Here is a 25,027-nt window from a genome sequence, read left to right on the forward strand (position 1 = left end):
TGCTTGCCCTCGCGCTGTAACAGTACCAGAATGATTACTACCAGCCAGCATAGAAGACAAAGAATAGGACAGCATCGCTGTTTGCCCTCGCGCTGTAACAGTACCAGAATGATTACTACCAGCCAGCATAGAAGACAAAGAATAGGACAGCATCGCTGTTTGCCCTCGCGCTGTAACAGTACCAGAATGATTACTACCAGCCAGCACAGAAGACAAAGAATAGGACATCATCGCTGTTTACCCTCGCGCTGTAACAGTACCAGAATGATTACTACCAGCCAGCACAGAAGACAAAGAATAGAACAGCATCGCTGTTTGCCCTCGCGCTGTAACAGTACCAGAATGATTACTACCAGCCAGCATAGAAGACAAAGAATAGGACAGCATCGCTGTTTGCCCGCGCGATGTGACAGTACCAGAATGATTACTACCAGCCAGCATAGAAGACAAAGAATAGGACAGCATCGCTGCTTGCCCTCGCGCTGTGACAGTACCAGAATGATTACTACCAGCCAGCATAGAAGACAAAGAATAGGACAGCATCGCTGCTTGCCCTCGCGCTGTGACAGTACCAGAATGATTACTACCATTAACCAAACCGACCAGTGTGGAAGACAAAGAATAGGACAGCAGCGCTGTTTGCCCGCGAGCTGTAACAGTAACAGAATGATTACTACCAACCAGCATAGAAGACAAAGAATAGGACAGCATCGCTGTTTGCCCTCTCCCAGAAACAGTAGCACTGCCACCCCCCAAAGCAATCAAACCGGTGAAAACAGAAGTACAGGGCAGCAGCGCTATCAGCAAGATCAATGCCAGCAAAGTGCTAGCTGTCTGTGCGTGTAAGCCCTGAATGCGATGATCAAAAATAGATCTCCACGCCTCCGGGCTTGCGTGCAGCCTATTTTCTCAGCGTCAATTGTTACAGACGTTGTTTTTATCGATCAAACACATTCATTTTGTAAACGCGGGTTTGGATTTCGACCCCTTACGGCAACTTGACAATGTAAATGAAAACAGATATTTCGTTCATGTAAAAGGATTTATCGCAACACAGCATCACAATGTCACCGCATCAATAGTTACACGGTTTTGTTTTCACTGCTACCTCACATTAATTTTTCAAACGCGGGTTTCGATTTCAACCTCTTAAAGTTACCTGAAAATGCAAATTAAACTCCGTATTTTGTTTGTCCACCGAATTTTTATGTATCGCAACATGTAACATTAATGTCCCGAGTGAGGTTTTGATTGCAACCGTCTAAAGTTACCTTAAATGCAAATTAAACCACGTATTCGCTTTGTCAATCGACAGGCATTTATTACAACATGCAGTCATTTTTCACATTAATGTTCCAAGTAAGGTTTTGATAACAACCGTCTAAATTGTACTGAAATGCGAATAAACTACGTATTCAGTTTGTCAATCGAAAGGCCTTTATTTGGCGGGGTAAAAACGGTCACACATGTACAAATCCACGAGTGAACGTGGGAGTTTCAGCCCATGAACGCAGAAGAAGAAGAAGAAGAAAGGCCTTTAAAACAAAATGCAGTCCTTTTTTTCAAGAAATGTTTCGATTTGAACTTTTACAGTTACCTGAAGTGAAATTAAAAAAGGTATAGAATTCGTCTACAGAAAGCGTTTATCACACCACAACTTGATGACCATGAAGCAGGAAATTGGTTTTGCCGGCAGGCCGCGTAGTGGGAATCAAAGCATTGGGAGAAATTGGTTTTGCCGGCAGGCCGCGTAGTGGGAATCAAAGCATTGGGAGAAATTGGTTCACTGCTATGCTAAGTGCCTGGTCTTTTTCTTTCTTTCAGCTTTCCTGTCTTTTTTCGGTGTCCGTAGTGTTGGCGAAAATGTCACAGTAACTGGGGTCCGTAATGCTGTTATATCCCTGTCCACAGGTGGTCAAACACAGCGCACACAGGGCGCATAGGGCGCACAGGGCGCACAGGGCGCACAGGGCACACAGGGCACACAGGGCACACAGGGCGCATAGGGCGCACAGGGCGCACAGGGCGCACAGGGCACACAGGGCACACAGGGCACACAGGGCGCACAGGGCACACAGGGCGCACAGAGCACACAGAGCACACAGGGCACACAGGGCACACAGGGCGCACAGGGCGCACAGAGCACACAGGGCACACAGGGCGCACAGAGCACACAGAGCACACAGGGCACACAGGGCACACAGGGCGCACAGAGCACACAGGGCACACAGGGCGCACAGAGCACACAGGGCACACAGGGCACACAGGGCGCAATGGTCTAGTGGATAAGACGCCGGTGTAACACGAAATTTTTACTCCACGAAAAATTTACTCCGGAGTAAAAATTTCGTACGAAATTCTTACTCCGAGTACACTTTTCGTACGAGAAAAGAACTCCCCAAGGCACGAAAATATGACTCCCTCCACGAAATTTTTACTCCCCGTTTTTTTTACTTCCAGTACAAATCTCGTACGCGAAATTGGGATGTGGGCGAAGGGATAATGCCAATATATGTGATCTCGTGCAAACGAATGTCGCGCTACCCTCCTTCCACCACCAAGACTAACAGGGGACAAGGGAAAATTTCGTACACCTGGCATGGAAAGTTAAATTGCTCGTGTTAGGGTGGAGTAATTTATTCGTTGTTTATTCGTCAGGGGAGTAACATTTTTGTATGAAATGATTACTCGGAACTCACCTGTCGTGGGGAGTAATTTTCTCGCGTTATGGGGGGAGTCATAATTATTTTCGTAAAGGGAGTAACATTTTCGTACGAAATTTTTACTCCGGAGTAAAAATCTCGTGGGAGTAATTTTCTCGTGTTACACCGGCCTCCCAAGGAAGGCTGAGTGTTCAAATGTTGGTCGCGCCCGGTGGGTTGAGGATGGATTTTTTTTCGATCTCCCAGGTCAGCTTAGGTGCAGACATGTTAGTGTATCACCCCCTTTCGTGTACGAAGACCAAGTGCGTACGAAAAAGATCCTGTAACCCATGTCAGAGTTCGGTGGATTATAGAAACACGACGAATCCCGAAGCGCTAGTAATGGTCTAAGTGCACGAGGACCCTGAGTGTTTTACGGAAGAACACATACAAACAAGAACGAACCAAAAGAAAGACGTACATTCACTTCGTGCTACGACTCTTGGCTGTAGGGCCTGCATATCACAAAAGTTCTGTTTCATATCACACAAGTCCTGTTTCATATCACAAAGTTCTGTTTCATATCACACAAGTCCTGTTTTATATCACAAAGTTCTGTTTCATATCACACAAGCCCTTTCTTTTTATATCACAAAAGTCTTGTTGCATATTATATCACAAATGTCTCATTTCATAACACAAAAGTCCTGTTTCAAAACACAAAAATTCTGTCTCATATATATATCAGAAAAGTTCTATTTGTGCCAATTCGAACTGTGTTTGCCACTCTTTGCTTCTTGAATTACTTGTACTTCCTGGCCGAAATTTACACCAGCCAGCCTTTTCTTCTCGCTTTACACCATTGCTGTATTGACCAGCGGTCCGTGTCGGCCCCTGCAAACTTCGGGGGTCTCAGAACTCGTCTCACCTGTGCAAGGTTTCTTCACCTTGATACGAGCGTAAACTGAGCGGTCTAATAAGTCCACAAGTAAGGCAGAAGGTTGATGTCGGAACAAGTTCACTTTTGTGGTCTTAGAACTGGCCTCACCTGTGCACGGTTTGTTCACCTTGATACGAGCGTAAACCGAGCGGTCCAATAAGTCCACAAGACAGGTGGAAGGTAGGGTTTGGTGTCAGAATAAACTCGACCTTACACTTTCGTGGTTACAGTTCTGAGTCTCACATGTACACGGTGTGTTCGCTTTGATACTGATGTCACAAACAGAGCGGGCCTAATACAGTCCCCAAGAAACGCGGAAGGCAGTGTTTGATTTCAGAATGAGTAGCCTACACATTGTTGTGTGCTTACCTACCCTTGAGCTGGGCACATGGTAAGACACACCTACTGTGCGCATGCTCTGAACACAAAAGTCTGCATGGCATAACCGCTCTGGTGAGCCTAGGAGAATGATCAGCTAAAACAGAGCACGTCGACTACAATTGGTTTTCATATTGACTGCCAGGCTAGCCGCAATCACAGGCGCTCGTTATCGCTAAAATTTAGAGTGGAAATACCACATTCATCGCAAAGTAACTGTCTGTTTACTGAAACCCTGTTTTCCTCTCAGTAGCAACGACTGTCACGTAGTAACGCTTTTCGATTTAAAAAATGCACAATATCTAGACTACCAGAGCTAAAACTCTGAAATTGACTAAAATGCAGGTTTGAAATCATGAACATCGAAAACATGTGTTATCCACCCGGTGAAATTGTTCACTTGAGTTTTGCGTACAATACTAAAAAGAAATGCACATGAGATGAAATTAAAGCTGACACAAAGGGCGTGACTCAGAGAATGTCAAACGAAAATGTCCGTAAGGTTGTGGTGGTGGTGACGACTGCAGCTACCCTGTACTGCATTTGTGTCTTGTCACCGCAAGTCACGTGCAACCAACTCGTTCCAGTGTTGTCAGGCTGGGCGGGCAACGACCACACAGACTCTCTTTGAAAGCTGGCACTGACAGGGTCACTCGAAAACATTTGCATGCAACCCTATTACTCGTGGTACCTGAATTTAGTTTGCAGAAAATAATTAATAATGATAACACTTGTATACCGCGACCCACATACTAATTCTGTGCTCTCTGTGTGTGGTCAATATCTAAAGTTCTACAAATTGCAATACCCAATATCAACAACATCTTCCTATACTAACCGGTGACACACAGACACAGACACACAAACACAAACACACAACACACACACAGACACACGCACACACACACACATAGACACACGCATAGACACACACACCACACAGACACACACACACACACACATACCACACACACACACACACACAATACAGAGAGGCAGGTGTTTGTAGCACACAAAAAGAATAGGACTTACCTGTGTGTCGAGCCCCTGTGCACTTGGCACGAAGCACCTCAGGTGAAATGAACAGCGCCTTGATTCGGGTGGCGGGGTGGGCAGTGCCTTATCGCTCTTGTACACACACCCGACTGTGCCGTGCCGCGCAGCCACCCGACTGGAAAGCGGCAGGCGGTAACAAATGACACTTTTAGTGCTGATATACCCGGCTTGTGACTTTGGCCTCTGGAATACCCCCATTCCACACAACCGTTCTAGGTCCCGTTCTCGTTCCGACCAAGTAACGGTGCGGGCCCGGGAGGGATCGGGAGATAACCGCAATGGAACGTAAATGATCGTTAACGGAACTGCTTTGAACGGTAAGGTCGGTAGGGACGGTTGAGTTTGGGTTGCATGTTCAAAATATTAGCCGTTCCTCTCCCGATCAGAATGAACAGTAATGGAACGCTTGGATCGTAAAAGGAACTTAAAACAACGGTAACGCAACGGTAGCGCTCTCACACACTGAGTTGTCATACCCACATTCCACACATCCGTTCTAGCTTCCGTTGCCAGCCCTATGGTCAGACGCTGCTCAAAGATGCCAAAAACGGCCGTTTGTGCAGCGTTCCATTGTTGTGGCAGCCGTCCTTGGTCGGTACGGGAACGGGACCTAGAACGGTTGTGTTTAATTTTTGGCCTCTCGCTCTCCCGGCTCAGTGATAGCTTTGACTGGAGTCAAAATGATTTTGTAGTGGATCGAAAGTGACGGATTTATTTAAATGAGATTATGTCAGGTTGAACCTGTTGACGTTTTGCTTAGTGTGTATGTGTATGTGTGTGTGTGTGTGTGTGTGTGTGTGTGTGTGTGTGTGTGTGTGTGTGTGTGTGTGTGTGTGTGTGTGTGTAGGCATGTGTATGCATGTGTTTATTAACCGAGGTATGTGTTCTGTTATGTGTGTGTGTGTGTGTGTGTGTGTGGGTGTGTGTAGGCATGTGTATGTATGTGTTTATTAACCGAGGTATGTGTTCTGTTATGTGTGTGTGTGTGTGTGTGTGTGTGCGTGTGTGTGTGTGTGTGCGCGTGAGAGAGAGAGAGATCTGTTTGTGAGAGAGAGAGAGAGAGAGAGAGAGAGAGAGAGAGAGAGAGAGAGAGAGAGAGAGAGAGAGAGAGAGAGAGAGAACATTCCTATCATATATAGAAAGACATTTCCAATAAGGGGATAGGTGGTTAGTGTGTGTGCTCGGACGAGCTTAACACGTCTCAGTTAATGACTACAACAATAAAGCACTCAGCTTCTCTTTGCTGATGGGAAAACTAACTGTCAGAATTACTGTGCGCATTAAACAATGCAACATTAGATAGCAATTTACCGATCAGCCCGTGAAAAGCTCGACAAATATTGACCTATTACCGCAAACACCACCAGCGCTTTTGTGGCAGCTTCCAGTGCGATCAAACAAACCACTCTGAACAAAAAACACCAACGCGTTGTCTGTTCCCTCATGCATAATAGTGTTGTCAGTTTCCTTACGTAGAATCCCCTGCCTTCACTGCCCAGTCACCGCTTCACCAAAGTGGTCAACAAACAGTCTTAGAACGCGTGACTGCTTTTCTATAAGTCATTTTTTTTCTAAAATTCTGATTTTTATTAGTCTGATGATTTTCTAAAAGTCTAATTTTCTAAAAGTCTGATTTTCTAAAAGTCTGATTTACTAAAAGTCTGATTTTCTAAAAGTCTGATTTACTAAAAGTCTGATTTTCTAAAAGTCTGATTGACTAAAAGTCTGATTTTCTAAAAGTCTAATTTACTAAAAGTCTGATTTACTGAAAGTCTGATTGACTAAAAGTCTGATTTACTGAAAGTCTGATTTACTAAAAGTCTGCTTATCTAAAAGTCTGATTTACTAAAAGTCTGACTTACTAAAAGTCTGATTCACTAAAAGTCTGACTTACTAAAAGTCTGACTTACTAAAAGTCTGATTTACCAAAAGCTGCTTTAGTCCCCCCCCCCCCCCCCCCTGACAAAAGGTGACTGAAGCGGTTTCATCAAAAATAGATAGGCACTTTTTTTGCCCCAGTGCTTGAGCTAATAGGACCAGGAATGGCTGTTGGGAAATCAATGCCCATGTAGGTGACTACACACTGCGTCACGGGTGAGAGGAATGTCGATATTCACACTCCAGTTGTCAGACATTGGCCCGCAAGGCTGTTTTGGTTTAGAGCCGTCAGCACCGAGCAACACTATGTTCTGCACGTGCATATCTCGTGACATCACGCTGACGTCAGCGGCTAGTTCTACTTTGTTTAACCGATTTTATTGCAAAGAACAATAAATATCTATATATATATACTCAAATCAACGAAGCACCACAAGCTATCATTGGAAGATTTGTCAGGGCTCCCCACGAATGCCCGTCCTAGAGGGTCCCCGGGACCCCCACTTTTAATGTTTAGAGGGTCCATGGATCCCCTTAGCAGAGTTTTAGAGGTTCCCAGGAGTCCCGGGTCCCCAAACCCCCTATTTACATTGTGATTGCGAATAATGTGATATGAACTGGGTTTTTTTTATTTCCAGAATATTGGAGGAGGACACTTCAAGATCAAGTCAAATGCAACACACACGAACACTTTGTTCCCGCGTGAAAATGGGATAATTTGTGTTTGCACTTTGGCTTAGCTGACGACTAAAGTCTGAAAAGAGTATACGGGACGCACGACAGAGAAAGTTGAGTGCGTCCCTGGACCCGCTCTTTGTAGGTTTACTGCGTCCCGGAACCCCCTCTATGAATTTCTAGTACGTGATTTCTGCTTCTAGTGCGTACAGGACGCAGGGACGCGCTCTATGGGGAGCCCTGTTTGCTCTATAAAAAAACCAGTACAAGTTCTACTTTCTGAACCTATTCCTAAAACACAGGTATCCTGGGTGAACGATGTCAGTAATCACACAGGTAAAGGGCAAATGTTTTTGCTCCATAAACTGCAAAATATGCCCCACAAAAATAAGCCCCCTGAAAAGTCGAGCACAGGTACTTTTGTGGGGCACACATTTAAGTTTATAGAGCAAACTCTTTTGCCTCAAATTTGTAAGGCACATTTGCAATCTATGGAGCAAATACTTTTGCCCCAAATTGTGGGATTACTGAGATCGAATGACAAGGATACACAGAAAATAATGTGCGCGTAATGTATCTACATGGCGTCTGCACTAATGCCTGTTGGTTCTGTTTCAGAATGTGGAATTACTTTCACATAAATATGAGTATTGTCAGTCCAACTCAAAATAAATAAAGAAGAAGAAGAACAAGAACAAGAACAAGAATAATAACAACAACAACAACAACAACAACAACAACAACAACAACAACAACAACAACAACAACAACAACAACAACAACAACAAGAAATACTAGAAGAACAAGAAGAACAAGAAGAACACGGACAAGAACAAAAACAAGAACAAGAAGAACAAGAAAAAGGAGAACAACAAGAAGAACAAGAACAAGAAAACAAGAAGAACAAGAACAACAAGTCGCGTAAGCCGAAAATACAATATTTAGTCAAGTAGCTGTCGAACTCACAGAACGCAATGCCATTTTTTAGCAAGACCGTATACTCGTAGCATCGTCAGTCCACCGCTCATGGCAAAGGCAGTGAAATTGACAAGAAGAGCGGGGTAGTAGTTGCGCTAAGAAGGTTAGCACGCTTTTCTGTACCTCTCTTTGTTTTAACTTTCTGAGCGTGTTTTTAATCCAAACATATCATATCTATATGTTTTTGGAATCAGGAACCGAAAAGGAATAAGATGAAAGTGTTTTTAAATTGATTTGGACAATTTAATTTTGATAATAATTTTTATATATTTAATTTTCAGAGCTTGTTTTTAATCCGAATATAACATATTTATATGTTTTTGGAATCAGCAAATGATGGAGAATAAGATGAACGTAAATTTGGATCGTTTTATAAATTTTTATTTTTTTTTACAATTTTCAGATTTTTAATGACCAAAGTCATTAATTAATTTTTAAGCCACCAAGCTGAAATGCAATACCGAAGTCCGGGCTTTGTCGAAGATTACTTGACCAAATCTTCAACCAATTTGGTTGAAAAATGAGGGCGTGACAGTGCCGCCTCAACTTTCACGAAAAGCCGGATATGACGTCATCAAAGACATTTATCAAAAAAATGAAAAAAACGTTCGGGGATTTCATACCCAGGAACTCTCATGTCAAATTTCATAAAGATCGGTCCAGTAGTTTAGTCTGAATCGCTCTACACACACACACACACACACACACAGACACACAGACACACAGACACACGCACATACACCACGACCCTCGTTTCGATTCCCCCTCGATGTTAAAATATTTAGTCAAAACTTGACTAAATATAACAAGAACAAAAAGAACAAGAACAACAACAAGAACAAGAAGAACACGGACAAGAACAAGAACAAGAGCAAGAACAACAAGAACAACAAGAACAAGAACAACAAGAACAAGAAAAACAAGAACAAGAACAAGAAGAACAAGAACAAGAGCAAGAAGTACAACAACAACAACAACAAGAACAACAAGAACAAGAAGAACAAGAACAAGAAGAACAAGAAGAACAAGAACGAGAACAACAAGAAGAACAAGAACAAAAAGAACAAGAACAACAAGAAGAACAAGAACAAGAAGAACAACAAGAAGAAAACCGCAAGGGGCTGGTCAAACTCACCTTGCGAACAAAGGTCGACTTTAAGTAGATCCAATACACATAATTATTATGAATAGTGCAGCGACGCTGTGACCTCTTGTGGATTAGTACAGCCGGCCCAGTGACAGAAAACGGGACAAGCAGAATCGGAGTTGTCCGGAAAACCCGGCAGGGTTCAAATCAAAGTAGGTCGTCGATGGAACCGGGAGCGGACAGGAACGGGCTGCATTGCTGCATAATTAAAACCAATCAGCACAGGGGCTCGAAACAGTACAGTTTTTGGATGACAATTAAAAAAAAAAAAAATACAAGAAAAAACAACAAACACCTCCAGCCTGGTAAATGGCAGCATTTGAAATTCCGCCAGTAGAGTCGAGTTCGAGGGTTATTCTCCAGGCCTGCGTACAAGTGTAAACCATGTTACGAAGTTGACATTTCTTTACTTGAATGATACATTTTAACTATACAAATTGATTTAAATAAGAAATGCTGGTTCCATATTTATCCTTGGCCTGCAGAGAAAGATTTAAAACTACTTGCACATTGTGTCTGACTACGGTCGGCAAATGACAAGGGTTTCAAACTACGTCAACTTCGTAACATGGAAACCAAAAGTTGTCACATGGATTTGAACACTAACAATTGAAAAAGAAAAGACAAAAATATATACATGTGTACCATGTTTTGTTGTTGCAGGCCTATATCATTATCTAACTGGAGTATTACAAAGAGAATACATTCTAGTTGCCATTCAATATACGTTAAAGTGATTTAAAGGACAGAAAATGCATGCCACAAAATGGTACACAGCTCTAGAGAATAACCCACGAATGCAAGTTGTGACAATCGCAAAGTCGTCTGAGCTGAGCACGTCATTTTCTTACACTGTAACGCCAGCGCAAGCGAAATTGTCCCACGACGGTCCACCAACCCAACACAACATGACCAGTATTCAGGGCCGGATCCAGTTTTTTTTCCTGTTGCCCGGAACCCCCCCCCCCCCCTCCCCCCCCCCTGGCCTGACCATGTACCTCCTCCAAGGGTAAAAAAAAGAAGAAATTATATATAAAAACAAAAACGTGACAAATACTCCCAGAATGCGCCAGATTGCACATAATTTAATCTAGATTTCATTTTTTTCCGGGTGGGCATGCCCCCGGAACCCCCCTGTGAGGTTCGGGTGCTTCGCACCCTCAACTTATGTACCCCTATCACAATTGGAAAAAACCCACCTCACCCTATACTTAGGTCCGGTCCTGGTTTTGATAATAATGTTCTTTCACACTTATAACGGTACCGCAGCGTGACGTTTATATGTTAGTTTACAAACAGAAGTGAGCCGTCTCAGAAAGTCGACACTGGTCCGTGACAGCGCTCGTTTTTCGCGTAGAATCTTGATATGCGAAAAAAAGAAATGAACAAAACAAAGACCAAACGCAAGCAAGAACGCCATTTTGAAGCCAAAATAAAAGCCCGACAAGTATACAGCTACAACAACTACTATGCCTGTTTTTTTTAAAGTTTTATTTTACACTGGTATTGATTGTTCTGCTAAGCGCACGCCTTTGTTCCTTCACGATAAAACTGACCTAGTTAAGAATGACTCACGCATTTCACTACAGGTATATCAGATAAAATAATTAGAACAGCGTCACACAATTACTTGTGTACGTCTTGCCGCATTTAGGCCACCTTTGCCGGTCGCCTTATCTTCACATGCACAGTGTAGGTACGAATGGCATGGCATTTGACCTACTGGCAGTGCCAATGTAGGATGTTCTCAATCAGACTGTGCGATCTGTTGTAGATGTGATTTACAATTTGTAAAGCTGTAAAGGTAAGGTCCTATGTGTGTTGTTCCTTATTTTGTGACCATTTCTGCGATACCAGTCACTGTGGTCAAAATTATTGTTATGTGCATCCCACGACTGTTTGCTATTACTTTTCATCCGTTACAATGTGCTATCACTTATACTTCCTTGAAAACCTGGGCGGATCGGAGAAAGTGAGCAGAAGTGTTTTCCTGGGACGGAGAGGACCTTTAACTGATTCTTATACTCTGTTTTCATGGGACGGAGAGGACCTTTAACTGATTCTTATACACTGTTTTCATGGGACGGAGAGGACCTTTAACTGATTCTTATACACTGTTTTCATGGGACGGAGAGGACCTTTAACTGATTCTTATACACTGTTTTCATGGGACGGAGAGGACCTTTAACTGATTCTTATACACTGTTTTCATGGGACGGAGAGGACCTTTAACTGATTCTTATACACTGTTTTCATGGGACGGAGAGGACCTTTAACTGATTCTTATACTCTGTTTTCATGGGACGGAGAGGACCTTTAACTGATTCTTATACTCTGTTTTCATGGGACGGAGAGGACCTTTAACTGATTCTTATACTCTGTTTTCATGGGACGGAGAGGACCTTTAACTGATTCTTATACTCTGTTTTCATGGGACGGAGAGGACCTTTAACTGATTCTTAAACTCTGTTTTCATGGGACGGAGAGGACCTTTAACTGATTCTTATACTCTGTGACAGGAACAGACTGAACGGACACAATGCAACATTCCTTCCCTCTAGCAGTATGTTTCTTCATGACGACACTGCCACCATCCCTCGCCATATCGCACCGCACGGAACAGTGTGACGTCATAGTAGCAGGGGGGAGCACTGCAGCACTAGCGGCAGCCATTGCGGCGGCCAGAGACAACTCACAGCTGCACGTGTGTCTGACGGAGCCCACTGATTGGCTGGGAGGGCAGATGACGTCAGGAGGGGTTCCCGCCATTGATTTCGGGTCCCTCAATCGCCAGGCGGCCTATCAACCACGTGACTTTGCGGATATGATGGCCAGTTTCGGTGGAGGAAACCCCGGAGCATGCTGGGTAAGTTTAACGACATATTGAGATTTTTATACCAGAGAGAGAGAGAGAGAGAGAGAGAGAGAGAGAGAGAGAGAGAGAGAGAGAGAGAGAGAGAGAGAGAGAGAGAGAGAGAGAGAGAGAGAAAGAGAGAGAAAAAAAAAAAAAAAAAAAAAAAAAGAGAGAGAGAGAGAGAGAGGGAGAGAGAGAGAGAGAGAGAGAGAGAGAGAGAGAGAGAGACTCAGACTCAGACTCAGAACTTTATTACAAAAGGATAAAGGTTTTAGGCAAAGCCTATTCTTCCAACCTGTCCTTTATACAACACATAAAGACAGACGGACATAACAAATAAAAATTCAATCATATAAGATACAGAAATACATTGTATGGATTGCTACACAATGTGCATTTAAGGAATTATATAGGGAGAACTCAAAAATTACAGAATTACAGAGAGAGAGAGAGAGAGAGAGAGAGAGAGAGAGAGAGAGAGAGAGAGAGAGAGAGAGAGAGAGAGAGAGAGAGAGAGAGAGAGAGAGAGAGAGAGAGAGAGAGAGAGAGAGACGGAGTCGGAGTCGGAAATTTTATTTGTTAGGCCTCCGGCCCATAACAAGACTGGTGACACATAATACAAGCGAACAATGTTTAAAAGAAGCAGAAAAAGCAACATTATGGACCTGCATCTTGCAACTGTGCATTTTCCAGAGAATCAGTGCAAAATTGTAGAGCTTTGTAAATATACGTTGCTAACTGTCTTACCACTTGGCCATTTGTAGAGGATAGTAATTGGCACATTCTAAACAAGGTCGTTTAGAGTGTGGGAAAAAGAGATTCTTGTGGACAAATAGACTCCTAAATATTTATACATGTGTACAACTTTCACTTCACTATCACCAAAGAACCATTTTTCTCGTAATGCCAAATGGCCACCGTTTCTAAACACAAATATGTTCGATTTAGCCATATTTACGACTACCTCAAGCTTCTTTGAGGTGGTCAATAAAACATTTAGCTGGTTTTGCAAACCGCTGACACTATCAGAGATTAAAACCACATCATCAGCAAACAACAAAATCAATAAATCCGGAGAGAGAGAGAGAGAGAGAGAGAGAGAGAGAGAGAGAGAGAGAGAGAGAGAGAGAGAGAGGGGGAGAGAGAGTGAGAGAGAGAAAACTCAGAACTCAGAACTTTATTACATAAGGATAAAGGTTTTAGGCTTTGCCTAATCTTCCAACCTGTCCTTGGAACATATACAGAGAATAATTGTAAACGAAAGCAAAGACATACACACACATACACATACACACATACACACACATACCCACGTATACACACACACGCACACACAAACTCACACACACTTACACACACACACACACACACACACACACACACACACACACACATGCACACACACACATGCACACATATACACACACATGCTCGCGCGCGCGGCGAGCGTGCGCTCGCATATCTGCACACATGCACATGCTATCATTTCATACCTAAAAGGAACAGTATCTAATCAAAGTATTAAACTAGTAAAACATCAAAATAATGGTCGAGTATAAACATAAAAAACAAAACACTTAAGAGCATTGCATACATTATCCGAGTACACAATGGAAACTAGACATCAGGGGCAGTTTATAGTGTGATCAAATGTGTGTGCAACTGCCTTTTAAAGGCCTTTAATGATGCGGATCGTTTGATTTCTATTGGCAAAGAATTCCACAGAGATGATCCTAAAAACGTAAGCTGGATTTATAAAGATCTATACGAGGAATTGGAGGAAGTAAATTTTGAGACCCATACCTCTTTGTAACATGTATAAAATAGGATTGCACATAACTGGGCACATCACCATGAACTAATTTATACATAAAGACAGCCTTATTGTATGCAAGGTGGGTTTTTAGGGGAAGGAAATTAAGGCTGTTTAACTTCATTTCTGTAGACATGTGCGATTCATACAGGATAAGTTTTGCAGCACGACGGTACAAAGAATTGAGTTTTAATAAGTGAACATCACTGCAGCCATCCCACAATGTCGAAGCAAAATTAATATGAGGCATTATATGAGCATGAACGAACATTTTTAATGTTTCAGACTTCGCATAATGTTTGAGTTTTGACAACAAATACAAATTCCTTGATAACACTTTGCAGAGGTTGCTTATGTGTGTTTGCCATTTCATTTCTTCATCAACAGTTACACCAAGTATGCGATGTTCTTTAACTTGCTGTATTTGAGTTGTACCTAAGGACAGTTGTAATTTAAGAGGACTTAGCTGATGCTTTTGTCTTGTGGTAATAACAATGCTTTTAGTTTTTTCTGGGTGCAGTATCATGGCATTTGATGTGCACCATTTCGCAACTTCGTCCAAAGTGTTCTTCAGGGAAGAATTTACTGATTCCAACGAGGTGTTACTGGTATGAATAGACGAATCGTCTGCAAAAAAACTCGCATTTGACTTTATCATCCGATACATGTAAAGGCAAATCATTAACGTAAATACAAAAGAGAATAGGTCCTAATATAGACCCTTGAGGGACGCCATGTCTTACTAGTGCAGTAGACGAATTCTAGCATTGTAGAGTGACGTACTGTGTCCGGTCAGCAAGATACGATTTAAAGAAATCACAGACCGAATCGTTTCTCAAATAATAGTGTAATTTTTTCAACAATATGGAATGATCGACTAAGTCAAATGCTGTCTTAAAATCCAAAAACAATGCTCCTGTAACTTCAGACTTGTTCATTGCTGACAGCCAAGCTTCACAGAGAGACGTAAGAGCTGTGTGGCAAGAATGCTTGGACCGAAAACCGGATTGAAACTGATGGAACAAATTTTGTTCTTCCATGTAAGCAAGAAGATGCTTGTGCACATGCCTTTCTAATGGTTTTGACAAAACAGGCAACAAAGAAATGGGTCTAAAATTACTTGGGTCTGAGAGATCTTTACATTTGGGAAGGGGTATGACTTTGGCGCTTTTCAATTTAGACGGAAAAAAGTTCTGCTCAATACTAAGGTTATATACAAACGTGAGCGAATCCACAATATACGGTAGAGAAAGCTTCAATAACTTCACGGGTATTTTATCAGGACCCATGGACTTTTTATTCTCCAGGTTTTCAATAAATGTTCCGACCTCATGAACTGCAATCGGAGGAATGATAAACGCTTCATTGTTTATTCTGTTCCGCTGACAGTATTCGTCCAATTTTTCAAAACAGTCATCTGTATCCGGAGAATTTGTTTCTGCCACAGAAGCCTTCAATTTATCCGCTAAAGATATAAAATGATTATTAAATTCTTCCGCAGATAGTTTTGTTAGATTAGCAGTTGACTTTTTCCTAGATTTATCAAGGATTTCATTTACTGCCCGCCAAATTGTTGCAGTATCTTTCTTATCGGAAATTAATTTATCAAAGTAACCAGTTTTTGATTGTCTCACACGGTTTAACACCTCATTCCTCTGCTGTTTATATTCGTCTGTCATCTTATTTTCCTTGAAATAATCTCTCAGAGCCATCGCCTCTATAATATCTGATGTTAACCAAGGCGGAAGTCTGGCATGTTTTACTCTATGCTGACGCAGGGGCACGTGCTTATCTATAATTGTGCTTAAAATGCTATACAAGTGATCAAAAGCATCATCTGCAAGACTGAAATCAAAAACGCTCTGAAATGGAGCTTCACTAAGATCACGAAAAAATGCAGACTCATCAAAATGTCTAAAACTTCTGTATTCTATGGTCGTGTGGCCTTTTGGTCCTGATTTAGGCAAGCGCATAGAGAACGAACAAAAAATAGGCATATGATCGCTAATACTGGAATTGGACACATACACATTTGAAACAATCGTATTATTATCAGTATATATGTGATCAATAAGAGTTGCAGTTGTGTCTGTTATTCTTGTTGGGTTCAGAACCAGTTGATGAAGACCTAATAAAGTTGTTGTTGAATTCCATACTGTTTGAGGCTTATTCAGATTAATATTAAAATCTCCAAGCAATACAATATCTTTATTGCGTGATTTGACTTTATCCATCATCTGAATGAAATATTCTGACCAAATCGACGTTTCGGCAGGGTTACGATATATATAACCTATGAGCAGAGGCGAGGATTTACAGTTTTTTTTACTTCAATCCAAATGCACTCAATATTGTCGTCCTCTAAATCAGTTCTTCGTGTTGCAAATTCAGAAATTGATTCATGAATATAGCCTGCAATGCCTGTCTGATTCTTCCTTGCGCTGTCGCGTCGCAAAACAGAGTATTGGGGAATGTAAATCAAGTTATCGGCAATTCTCGAGTCGAGCCGTGTTTCGCTCATCCCAAAAACATGAACTGGCTTTGAGCTTTGGTTTAGCAGCACGCATATATCAGGCACTTTGTTAACGAGATGATAGTCATTAAGATGTCCAACCTGGAGAGTGTGTTTTGACACGTTTAAATTCATAATATAATAAACAAAATTATTAACAACAACCAAAAATCTGAGAACAAATTAAACAGAGACTAAATCAATAAACAAACACGGAGAAAAATTAATGCACAAAGAGTAAAAAGTGAAGCAAACAAGTTACGACTTCAGTAACTGGCTAACTTAACGGAAAAGTCAAGTGAGAAGTAGTAAATCAGAATTAAAAAAATTCTGCGAAATGTTATAAGCGTTCGATGCACAGCAATTATAAATGTTCTTGCTAGCACTGCACTCATACACACACAGAATATGATAAAATGAAATTGAACAGTTCGAACAGGGATGAACGATGCGCTACATTAAATCCCCACAACGCCAACACGATTTCACTTTCTTTAAGCAGAGGCATTCATAGTCTCTCCGCAACGGGTCTGTATGTTTGTTTTATTACGGACACAAAAGCTCGGCAATGCAATTTCTCTTTTAGAGATTAATAAAGTTTATTGTATTGTATTGTATTGTAATCGAAGATTAACACACACAAAGAAGAAACACACGCATGTTTGGATGCAGATGTTTTCACAATGTTAAAAGCAGCAGAATACTTGGGGGGTCGTGGACAGAATTAACACAATGTCAGGAGGTGTTGAACGACATAGTTAATAGTTATGAAATCACATCTGCGAAATCACACTCGTTTAGGTACACTCATTAGTGTACTTACTGTTACATGAGTTTAGACACCGCAATTGATAAAATACACAAACACACTCACTCACACATACGCACATACACTCACGCCCTACGTACATGCTTAAATTAGCCTTTTGAAACTACTTAGTAGGATGCTTGGTGCATCCCGGGGGGCCACTGCCCATAGAAGGACGGCTGGGTGTGTGTGTGCGAGAGAGAGAGAGAGAGAGAGAGAGAGAGAGAGAGAGAGAGAGAGAGAGAGAGAGAGAGAGAGAGAGAGAGAGAGAGAGAGAGAGAGAGAGTGGTGGAGGGCAGTTGTTGACTCACCATCTCATAATTCAAAGCCAGCCGCTCCCCATATATCCTTCACGAAGCTTATTACATGTATAAAGCTGTGTTCCCATTTAGCGACGCGACGGCGGCACGATGGTTGCGGCGAGGTGGCGGCAGCGTCAAAACCGATCGCAACAGTAGTAACAAAGAACGCGTGTTTCCATATGTGCGACGCGACGGGGGCGCGGCGACGACGTACCGCGCAACGGTTTGGCGTCAAGATTTTGTTCGCTCCAGGAAGCGAAAAAAATTGCTGCTGCGCGATATTCGCGTCCAAAGAGGGCGTGGTGTAAGTCTTTCCAAACATTCGAGGACCCCCCACAACCAGGTTTATAGTCTATTTTGATTGTTTTTTCGTCGGATACATGTATTCCCTGAGCTGCACATAGTCCAGCAAGAATTTGTTCAAAGGTTGTGATCAAAGGCACCGTGTTCGTTCCGCTTTTTGAACATTGTTTTGAAACAAAAGAAGGTTTTGTCCTACATTTCTCGTCTTTTCAATTTTCTAACCAACATAAGTAACTTCAAATAAAGTTTCTCTTTGTTACGGTATGGTTGTGTGAGTTTTTGACCGATTTATAAGAAGAAGTCAAGCCAGAAAGAACAAAAATCCGCCTTTAATGGAAACATTCACAGCGAAATTCGCTAGCGGCATCGCGAGTTTATCGCCATCGTGCCGCCGCCGCGTCGCTAAATGGAAACATAGCTTAAGTCTTCCCAGCCTTGCTAGCGGAGACGTTTGGTTGTGAACATACACCACCACACGCAGAGTGCAGTTCACAGCCAATTTCACAGATCCTTTCAACCGTTCATGTTTTGAAGTTCGACCTACAACTCCCGAACAAACAAACAGATAGACATTTCATGGTTATTACTGCATTCAAATAAGAGGTGGACTCATCCAGAACTACACAGATGCAGACGACTGTATCATCTAACGTGACTCCCTGTCTGAGCGATCGAGAAGAAGAAGATCTCACGTGAACAAATCTACAATTTGCCATAGAATAAAGCTGTTCTTAAAGTAAGACAGGGAGAGCTTTAGTGTAGACAAAGGTTTCCATCTTGTATTGCTTCACAATGATATACAATCCTTGCAGGTGAGCACCAAGTGCTACCTACCGCGCCACCTGGTGGAGGGGTGGATAGCACGCACTGTGCGAGGCTTCAGCAACCTTAACGTGTTCTACAACAGCGTCATCAAGCGCGTTCAGCGTCAGGGCCGCGTCATTTCCGCTGTGGAGGCCGTGCAGCGCGTGCCCCGCTCAGGCTTTGACCAGTGGGGTCAGCGCCTGTCCGACACCTGGCAGGTAGGTGAATTTCGCATGGCATTTTTTGCAGTAATTACTCAGTGACTATCTGGCACCTGGCACGTAGAGTTGTTTATCTATTTCTGCATCTATTTGTTTCAACACACACAAAATGATGTTGCCGTGCATCTATTTGTTTCAACACACACAAAATGATGTTGCCATGCATCTATTTGTTTCAACACACACAAAATGATGTTGCCATGCATCTATTTGTTTCAACACACACAAAATGATGTTGCCATGCATCTATTTGTTTCAACACACACAAAATGATGTTGCCATGCAACTATTTGTTTCAACACACACAAAATGATGTTGCTATGCATTTGTTTCAACACACACAAAATGATGTTGCCATGCATCTATTTGTTTCAACACACACAAAATGATGCTGCCATGCATCTATTTGTTTCAACACACACAAAATGATGTTGCCATGCATCTATTTGTTTCAACACACACAAAAAGATGTTGCCATGCATCTATTTGTTTCAACACACACAAAATGATGCTGCCATCCATCTATTTGTTTTAACACACACAAAATGATGCTGCCATGCATCTATTTGTTTCAGCACACACAAAATGATGTTGCCATGCGACTCTTCCAGAGCGTCTGAACAAGGGCTGTGTCGAATGTATTCCGCCTTGTACAGATTGTGCACACCAATAGGTGTTTTCTGGAAATAACTCTGTCAGTATTTTCAGCGGTCTGGTAGAGTAAGAGCCCCTTTACCTCGGCCACGCTTTTCAAAACGGCTTAATCCTGCGATCGGGACCTCAAGCACTTGGTTGAACATCTGACAATGATGGTGGTGGTGGTGGTGAAACTGGGGGCGGGGATGGGGATGGGGGTAGGGGGTTGGAGGTAGGGGTACTGTCATGTGCCATATTTAGTTCAAAAGCTTTTAATGTCTATGTGCAGGACTGGTACAGTGAAAGCGACTCCCACGGGTTGACCAAGACATTACTGCGCCTGGAGGGCCGTCACAGCCTGGTGGTGGTGGACGCTACTGAGGTGGGCGACGTCTTGGTTCTGTCCCAGGCTTCCTTCCACCAGGGGGCGGAGACACCCACAGAGACCTCGTTAAACACACTGGACACCTGTGGTCAGGCCTTCACCTTCCCTTTCTATATCCAGGTGACTGTTGGCATAAATATTATGAGCCTTTTCTTTAAGAGTTCAAGTAGCTAGATACTGTTTGCATAAACGCAATAAACCTTTCGTGTCTTAATCCAAGTGACCAAATACTGATTACATAAATGCAACATGCGTTTCGTTTCTACATTCAGGCAAATGTCCAAAACCAGATTGCTTTTCTGTCTGCGCACAAGAAAACACGCGACTCATTTAAATCTCTTGCATGCGGAGGTTATATTTCTGTCTTTCGCAGTAGAAATACAATTTCAACTTCCCTGTATATGTTGCGGTAATTTCTCAAAACCCAGGAAATTTGCACAATCCCTTTCGTTTTTCTTGAAATATGCTTTCAGTAAATTTACAAATTTCCTGGCCCTTCAAACCAGGAAATGTACACATTTCCTAGAATTTTTTTTAGGAAATTGACAAAAATGCCCGAGTGAAATAGTAAATCTACAAATTTACTGGTTTTGAGAATGTACAGAGGCAACAGCGGTGTGCACGTGGACAGTGGAACACAAACCTCCCTAAAAATCACACTGACCTTTCTCTTATGCAAAACGTAATTGTTTGACGTGCAGAACGGAGGGAACAGCGGAGTGAACGTGGACAGTGGAACGCAAACCTCCCTAAAAATCACGCTGACCTTTCTCTTAATATGCGAAACGTAATTGTTTGACGTGCAGAACGGAGGGAACAGCGGAGTGAACGTGGACAGTGGAACGCAAACCTCCCTAAAAATCACGCTGACCTTTCTCTTAAGCGAAACGTAATTGTTTGACGTGCAGAACGGAGGGAAGAGCGGTGTGCACGTGAGCAGCGGGAAGCCGGCCACCTTCAACCTGGAGGGTCAGGACTGGGGTCACGTGTGGTCCTACCGGCGTGTGCAGCACGGCACCGGTCAGTACCACGCCTCCAGCCCAGGTGACGTGTCCAACCAAAACTGGGGAGGGGGAAATGACTACAAGGACCGTTACATTTTCCTCCCCCTGCAGGAAACCTTGCAGCAGCGGTCAGACTGGCAGGGAGGGGTCAACATTGCGGCTGTCAGAGAGGCAGAAGACAGGGCCTATGGCTATTACAATTACTACGTCAGCATCGCCCCTTCTGACGTCAGAGACAGCCTCAGCATGGCAGGGCCTGACGTCACAGGCACTGGAACGGGACTGAGCAAAGTGAGTCGTTGCTGCTAGCAAATTCTTCACTGTCTTTGAAGATTTGAAGGCAACTGTCATTTTGTAAATGTCTTTATTGTACCGTAAAAAAAAATAAAAAAAAGTTAGTAATCGGTGTTTTTTTTTTTTTTTGGGGGGGGGGGTCCCTAAAAGTTTCCTTTCTTGTAAAAAAAATGTCCATTAAAGTTTGCAGCGTGCTATAATCACAAACGAATTCTTTGTCTCCCTGACCTTTGCTTTACAGATCCCCTACCTGCGAGACAGCCGTCGCAGCGTAGGACTGCAGGGCTACCAGCTCCAGAAAGCAGACTTCGCTAAGGAAGTCCCAGGGACCTACGGCGTTCGATACCCCGACACGGTGGCTCTGGGGGACTACAAATACGCTGACGTGCACGGGGTGCACAACTGCCCCTACCCTCACTACGTCAACGTGCCGGCCATCAAGCCCTTCTACATCCCCTTCCGCTCCCTGACCAACCAGGACGTGGACAACCTCCTGGTGGCCGGCAAGACCATGGCCGTCTCCTTCATGGTCAGTTGTGTGCTAAATCAGTCAAATATGTAGATTGCACCTTATATCTTAAAGGGCAACAACTCTTGTGACTGTTGCATGTAAGGGAATGCACTCTGCTGGATTACAAATGGCTGAAAGTGACACTGTGTGTTCCACGTGTCTTCTTTCTTGACTTGAACTGTCCTTTACTTCATTTGGCGACGAGGATGCCATCTGTCCTTATCCTTCTTGTCTTCAAGAAAGTATTTTGGTTGGATTGGTGGGATTGAAATCACAAAAATCATTTCTTATTCTCGGAATCATCCTTTTGCATAACACGATCAGTGTCATAATTCAAGCGGATTGCTGCCTAGTCTTCAGATTCCGAACTTGCTGCTTGGAACTTTCGAAATTCTACCAAGTCACAGGCAGTCAGACAGACAAACGGACGGACGGGCGGACGGAAGACAGTCAAGAAAGAAGAACAAGAACAGACTTCTTATTTTCTGTTGTTAACATTCTGTTTCCTTATTTTCTGTTGTTAACATTCTGATTCCTTATTTTCTGTTGTTAACATTCTGATTAGCCTACTTCTTGTGCAGTGAAGGACATTTTTGGAGGATGAATATATTAAATTCACCAGTGGCGTTTTAATACTTGAACACAAACAATCCCATTGCCTGGTCTGGCAGATCTGAGATTGTGAGCAAGACTGTTTTCCTGATAAACACTGTCCCAACGGGAACCGTCTCGGTCTTCGGGTTTCAGCTAGGCAAGCCTCCAAGACCAGTTGACGGCTGATCGCAGGTTTTCAGTGATCATTTAGTTTAATATCAGGCGGACAGATTGACTAAATGTGTTCATATCGCTTCACGCGACTTGTTCATTCTGTGTCTCGCAGGCAAACGCGGCCACACGCATGCACCCCATGGAGTGGAACACGGGAATGGCGGCGGGCCTGGCATCGAGCATTATGGCCAGCAAGCACATGACGTCACAACAGCTGTATCATGACGTCACAACACTGCAGAACAAGCTGAGGGCTGAGACCTCACTGGACTGGACACAACCACGTGACGGCGCTCGATGACCTTGTTTGTGTGGTCCTGATTGACGGTGTTGTACAATTTGTTATTCTCATCACGAGCGAAATGTACATTGAATGTTTGATTGGAGTTGAGAATGTCGCACATTTATAATTGCAAGTTTTGTCGTATAAATGAACAGCGCCTGAAAATCAAGCTGAATGGAAAAGTTTGGCACATAATGGTAGAGAGAGAGAGAGAGAGAGAGAGAGAGAGAGAGAGAGAGAGAGAGAGAGAGAGAGAGAGAGAGAGAGAGAGAGAGAGAGAGAGAGAGAGAGAGGGGTGGGGGGGGGGGGGGGGTAACCCAACCATACATTTCAACCAAACTCATCTCCAAAATTCTATTGAAGTTTGTGTGTGTGTGACTGAGTGTGGCTGTGTGTATGACTGTGTGTGTGTGTGTGTTTGTGTGTGTGTGTGTGTGTGTGTGTGTGTGTGTGTTTGTGTGTGTGTGTGACATAGTTTTCTTGTGAAAAACTAATTCTGTATCCGTCGGTATACTTGTTCTTGAGGTACCAACCCATCACTATTAATTAAGACACCAGACAAGAAACTTACTCGAGGGGTTTTAACATTATGTTTTTTAGAATATCATTTTAGCAAGCAGCTGCGTTCACGATACTTTTGTCGCTTTATTTGATATCAAAAGGTCAAGAGTATTCACAACCACGAGAAAGTGAACAATGAATTTTTGCATCATAAAATGAAGCACACACAGACACACAGACAGAGACACACACGTACACACACGTACGTACACACACATGCGTACGCACGCATACACACACAAACCCACACACACCCTCACTCACGCATGCACGCACTTAAACACACACATAATCACGCACACACGCGCGCGCGAACACACACACACGCACGTGCACACACACACACACAAGCGACTTCTCTTCGGTAAGGGTTTTCACTGCGGAAAACAGCTTGTCCAATCATTATTGAGAATTACCATTTTGCTTCTGTTGAGTGGAAAATAAACAGCAGAGAGATGTTTCTCATCTATGCAATGAAAGGAGACACATTTTCTACTTGCAAAATCAAATATTGTACTTCTATATCGGGGCTCCAGGCATGTGTGCGGATGTCAGTGTCACAGCAACCAAAGTAAACACAGCTTCTCGGTAGATAATCATATTTCTAGATGATCATTCTATTTTATTTGTTTGAGTGGTCGTTTGCAGACCAACCATTGCAGTGAACGTATTATTGGTCTTGCAAGTAGGTTAAATACTTTATCATCTGGATTGTTCTTGGCAAAAATGTGCTGACATTTTAGTATCATGATTAGTTTTGGCTTACTGGGATGCAGGGAATGCGGGTTATTTCATGCAGTTTATACCACGAGAAAGCCAGGTGTGTCCGGACTTCAAAATAAAGTTAAATGTTAACATTCTGCTGAGGTTGCTAATGCGACTTTTTTCCCTATCACATGACACCCTGAGTGTAGGACAATATCTCAAGTTTGTTCATAAATGTGAACTGACAGGCTTGGCAGTAGATTGCGGTAATGGTGATATCAGTATGGAAAACCCTTTGGGAACTTCCTTTAAATACCGTATATTTGCATAATTATTGATTGTGAATGCTACAGTGGGCAAGCGCAAAGGCATTGCAGAAGTACATGTAATCTCTTTCAATTATTGTAATCAAATAATACGTTCTTCTTCGGCTTTAGCCTGCATATTTCATTTGAGATTATCATTTTACATACCGCTACGCTAGCTAACATACTGAATCCAATGGTCCTCGTCTCAAGTTCTTGGTTTGGTCATGGGATAACGCAGTCAGACATGGTCATCAGTCGTCC

General features: G+C 42.8%; 1 protein-coding gene across 1 annotated transcript; it reads left to right on the forward strand.

Moving 5' to 3' along the window:
* Positions 1-11,347: 11,347 nt before the first annotated feature.
* Positions 11,348-23,361, forward strand: LOC138983275 (uncharacterized). Its single transcript, XM_070356705.1, has 7 exons — positions 11,348-11,498; positions 12,214-12,560; positions 19,099-19,308; positions 20,237-20,452; positions 21,241-21,627; positions 21,872-22,159; positions 23,022-23,361. The coding sequence occupies exons 2-7, from the start codon at positions 12,234-12,236 to the stop codon at positions 23,208-23,210; spliced, it is 1,617 nt and encodes a 538-aa protein (XP_070212806.1). The 5' UTR covers positions 11,348-11,498; positions 12,214-12,233; the 3' UTR covers positions 23,211-23,361.
* The last annotated feature ends 1,666 nt before the right edge of the window (positions 23,362-25,027 follow it).

This window comes from Littorina saxatilis, linkage group LG12 (assembly GCF_037325665.1).
Source record: "Littorina saxatilis isolate snail1 linkage group LG12, US_GU_Lsax_2.0, whole genome shotgun sequence".
Lineage (NCBI taxonomy): Eukaryota > Metazoa > Mollusca > Gastropoda > Littorinimorpha > Littorinidae > Littorina > Littorina saxatilis.

What these genes read in the sequence shown, in the direction of transcription:
- LOC138983275 (XM_070356705.1), top strand. Translation starts at nt 12,234, where the DNA reads ATGCAACATTCCTTCCCTCTAGCAGTATGTTTCTTCATGACGACACTG. An exon ending in CCTTCCCTTTCTATATCCAG is followed by an intron (nt 20,453 to 21,240) that starts GTGACTGTTGGC and finishes TTTGACGTGCAG; the next exon opens with AACGGAGGGAAGAGCGGTGT. An exon ending in CTGGAACGGGACTGAGCAAA is followed by an intron (nt 21,628 to 21,871) that starts GTGAGTCGTTGC and finishes TTTGCTTTACAG; the next exon opens with ATCCCCTACCTGCGAGACAG.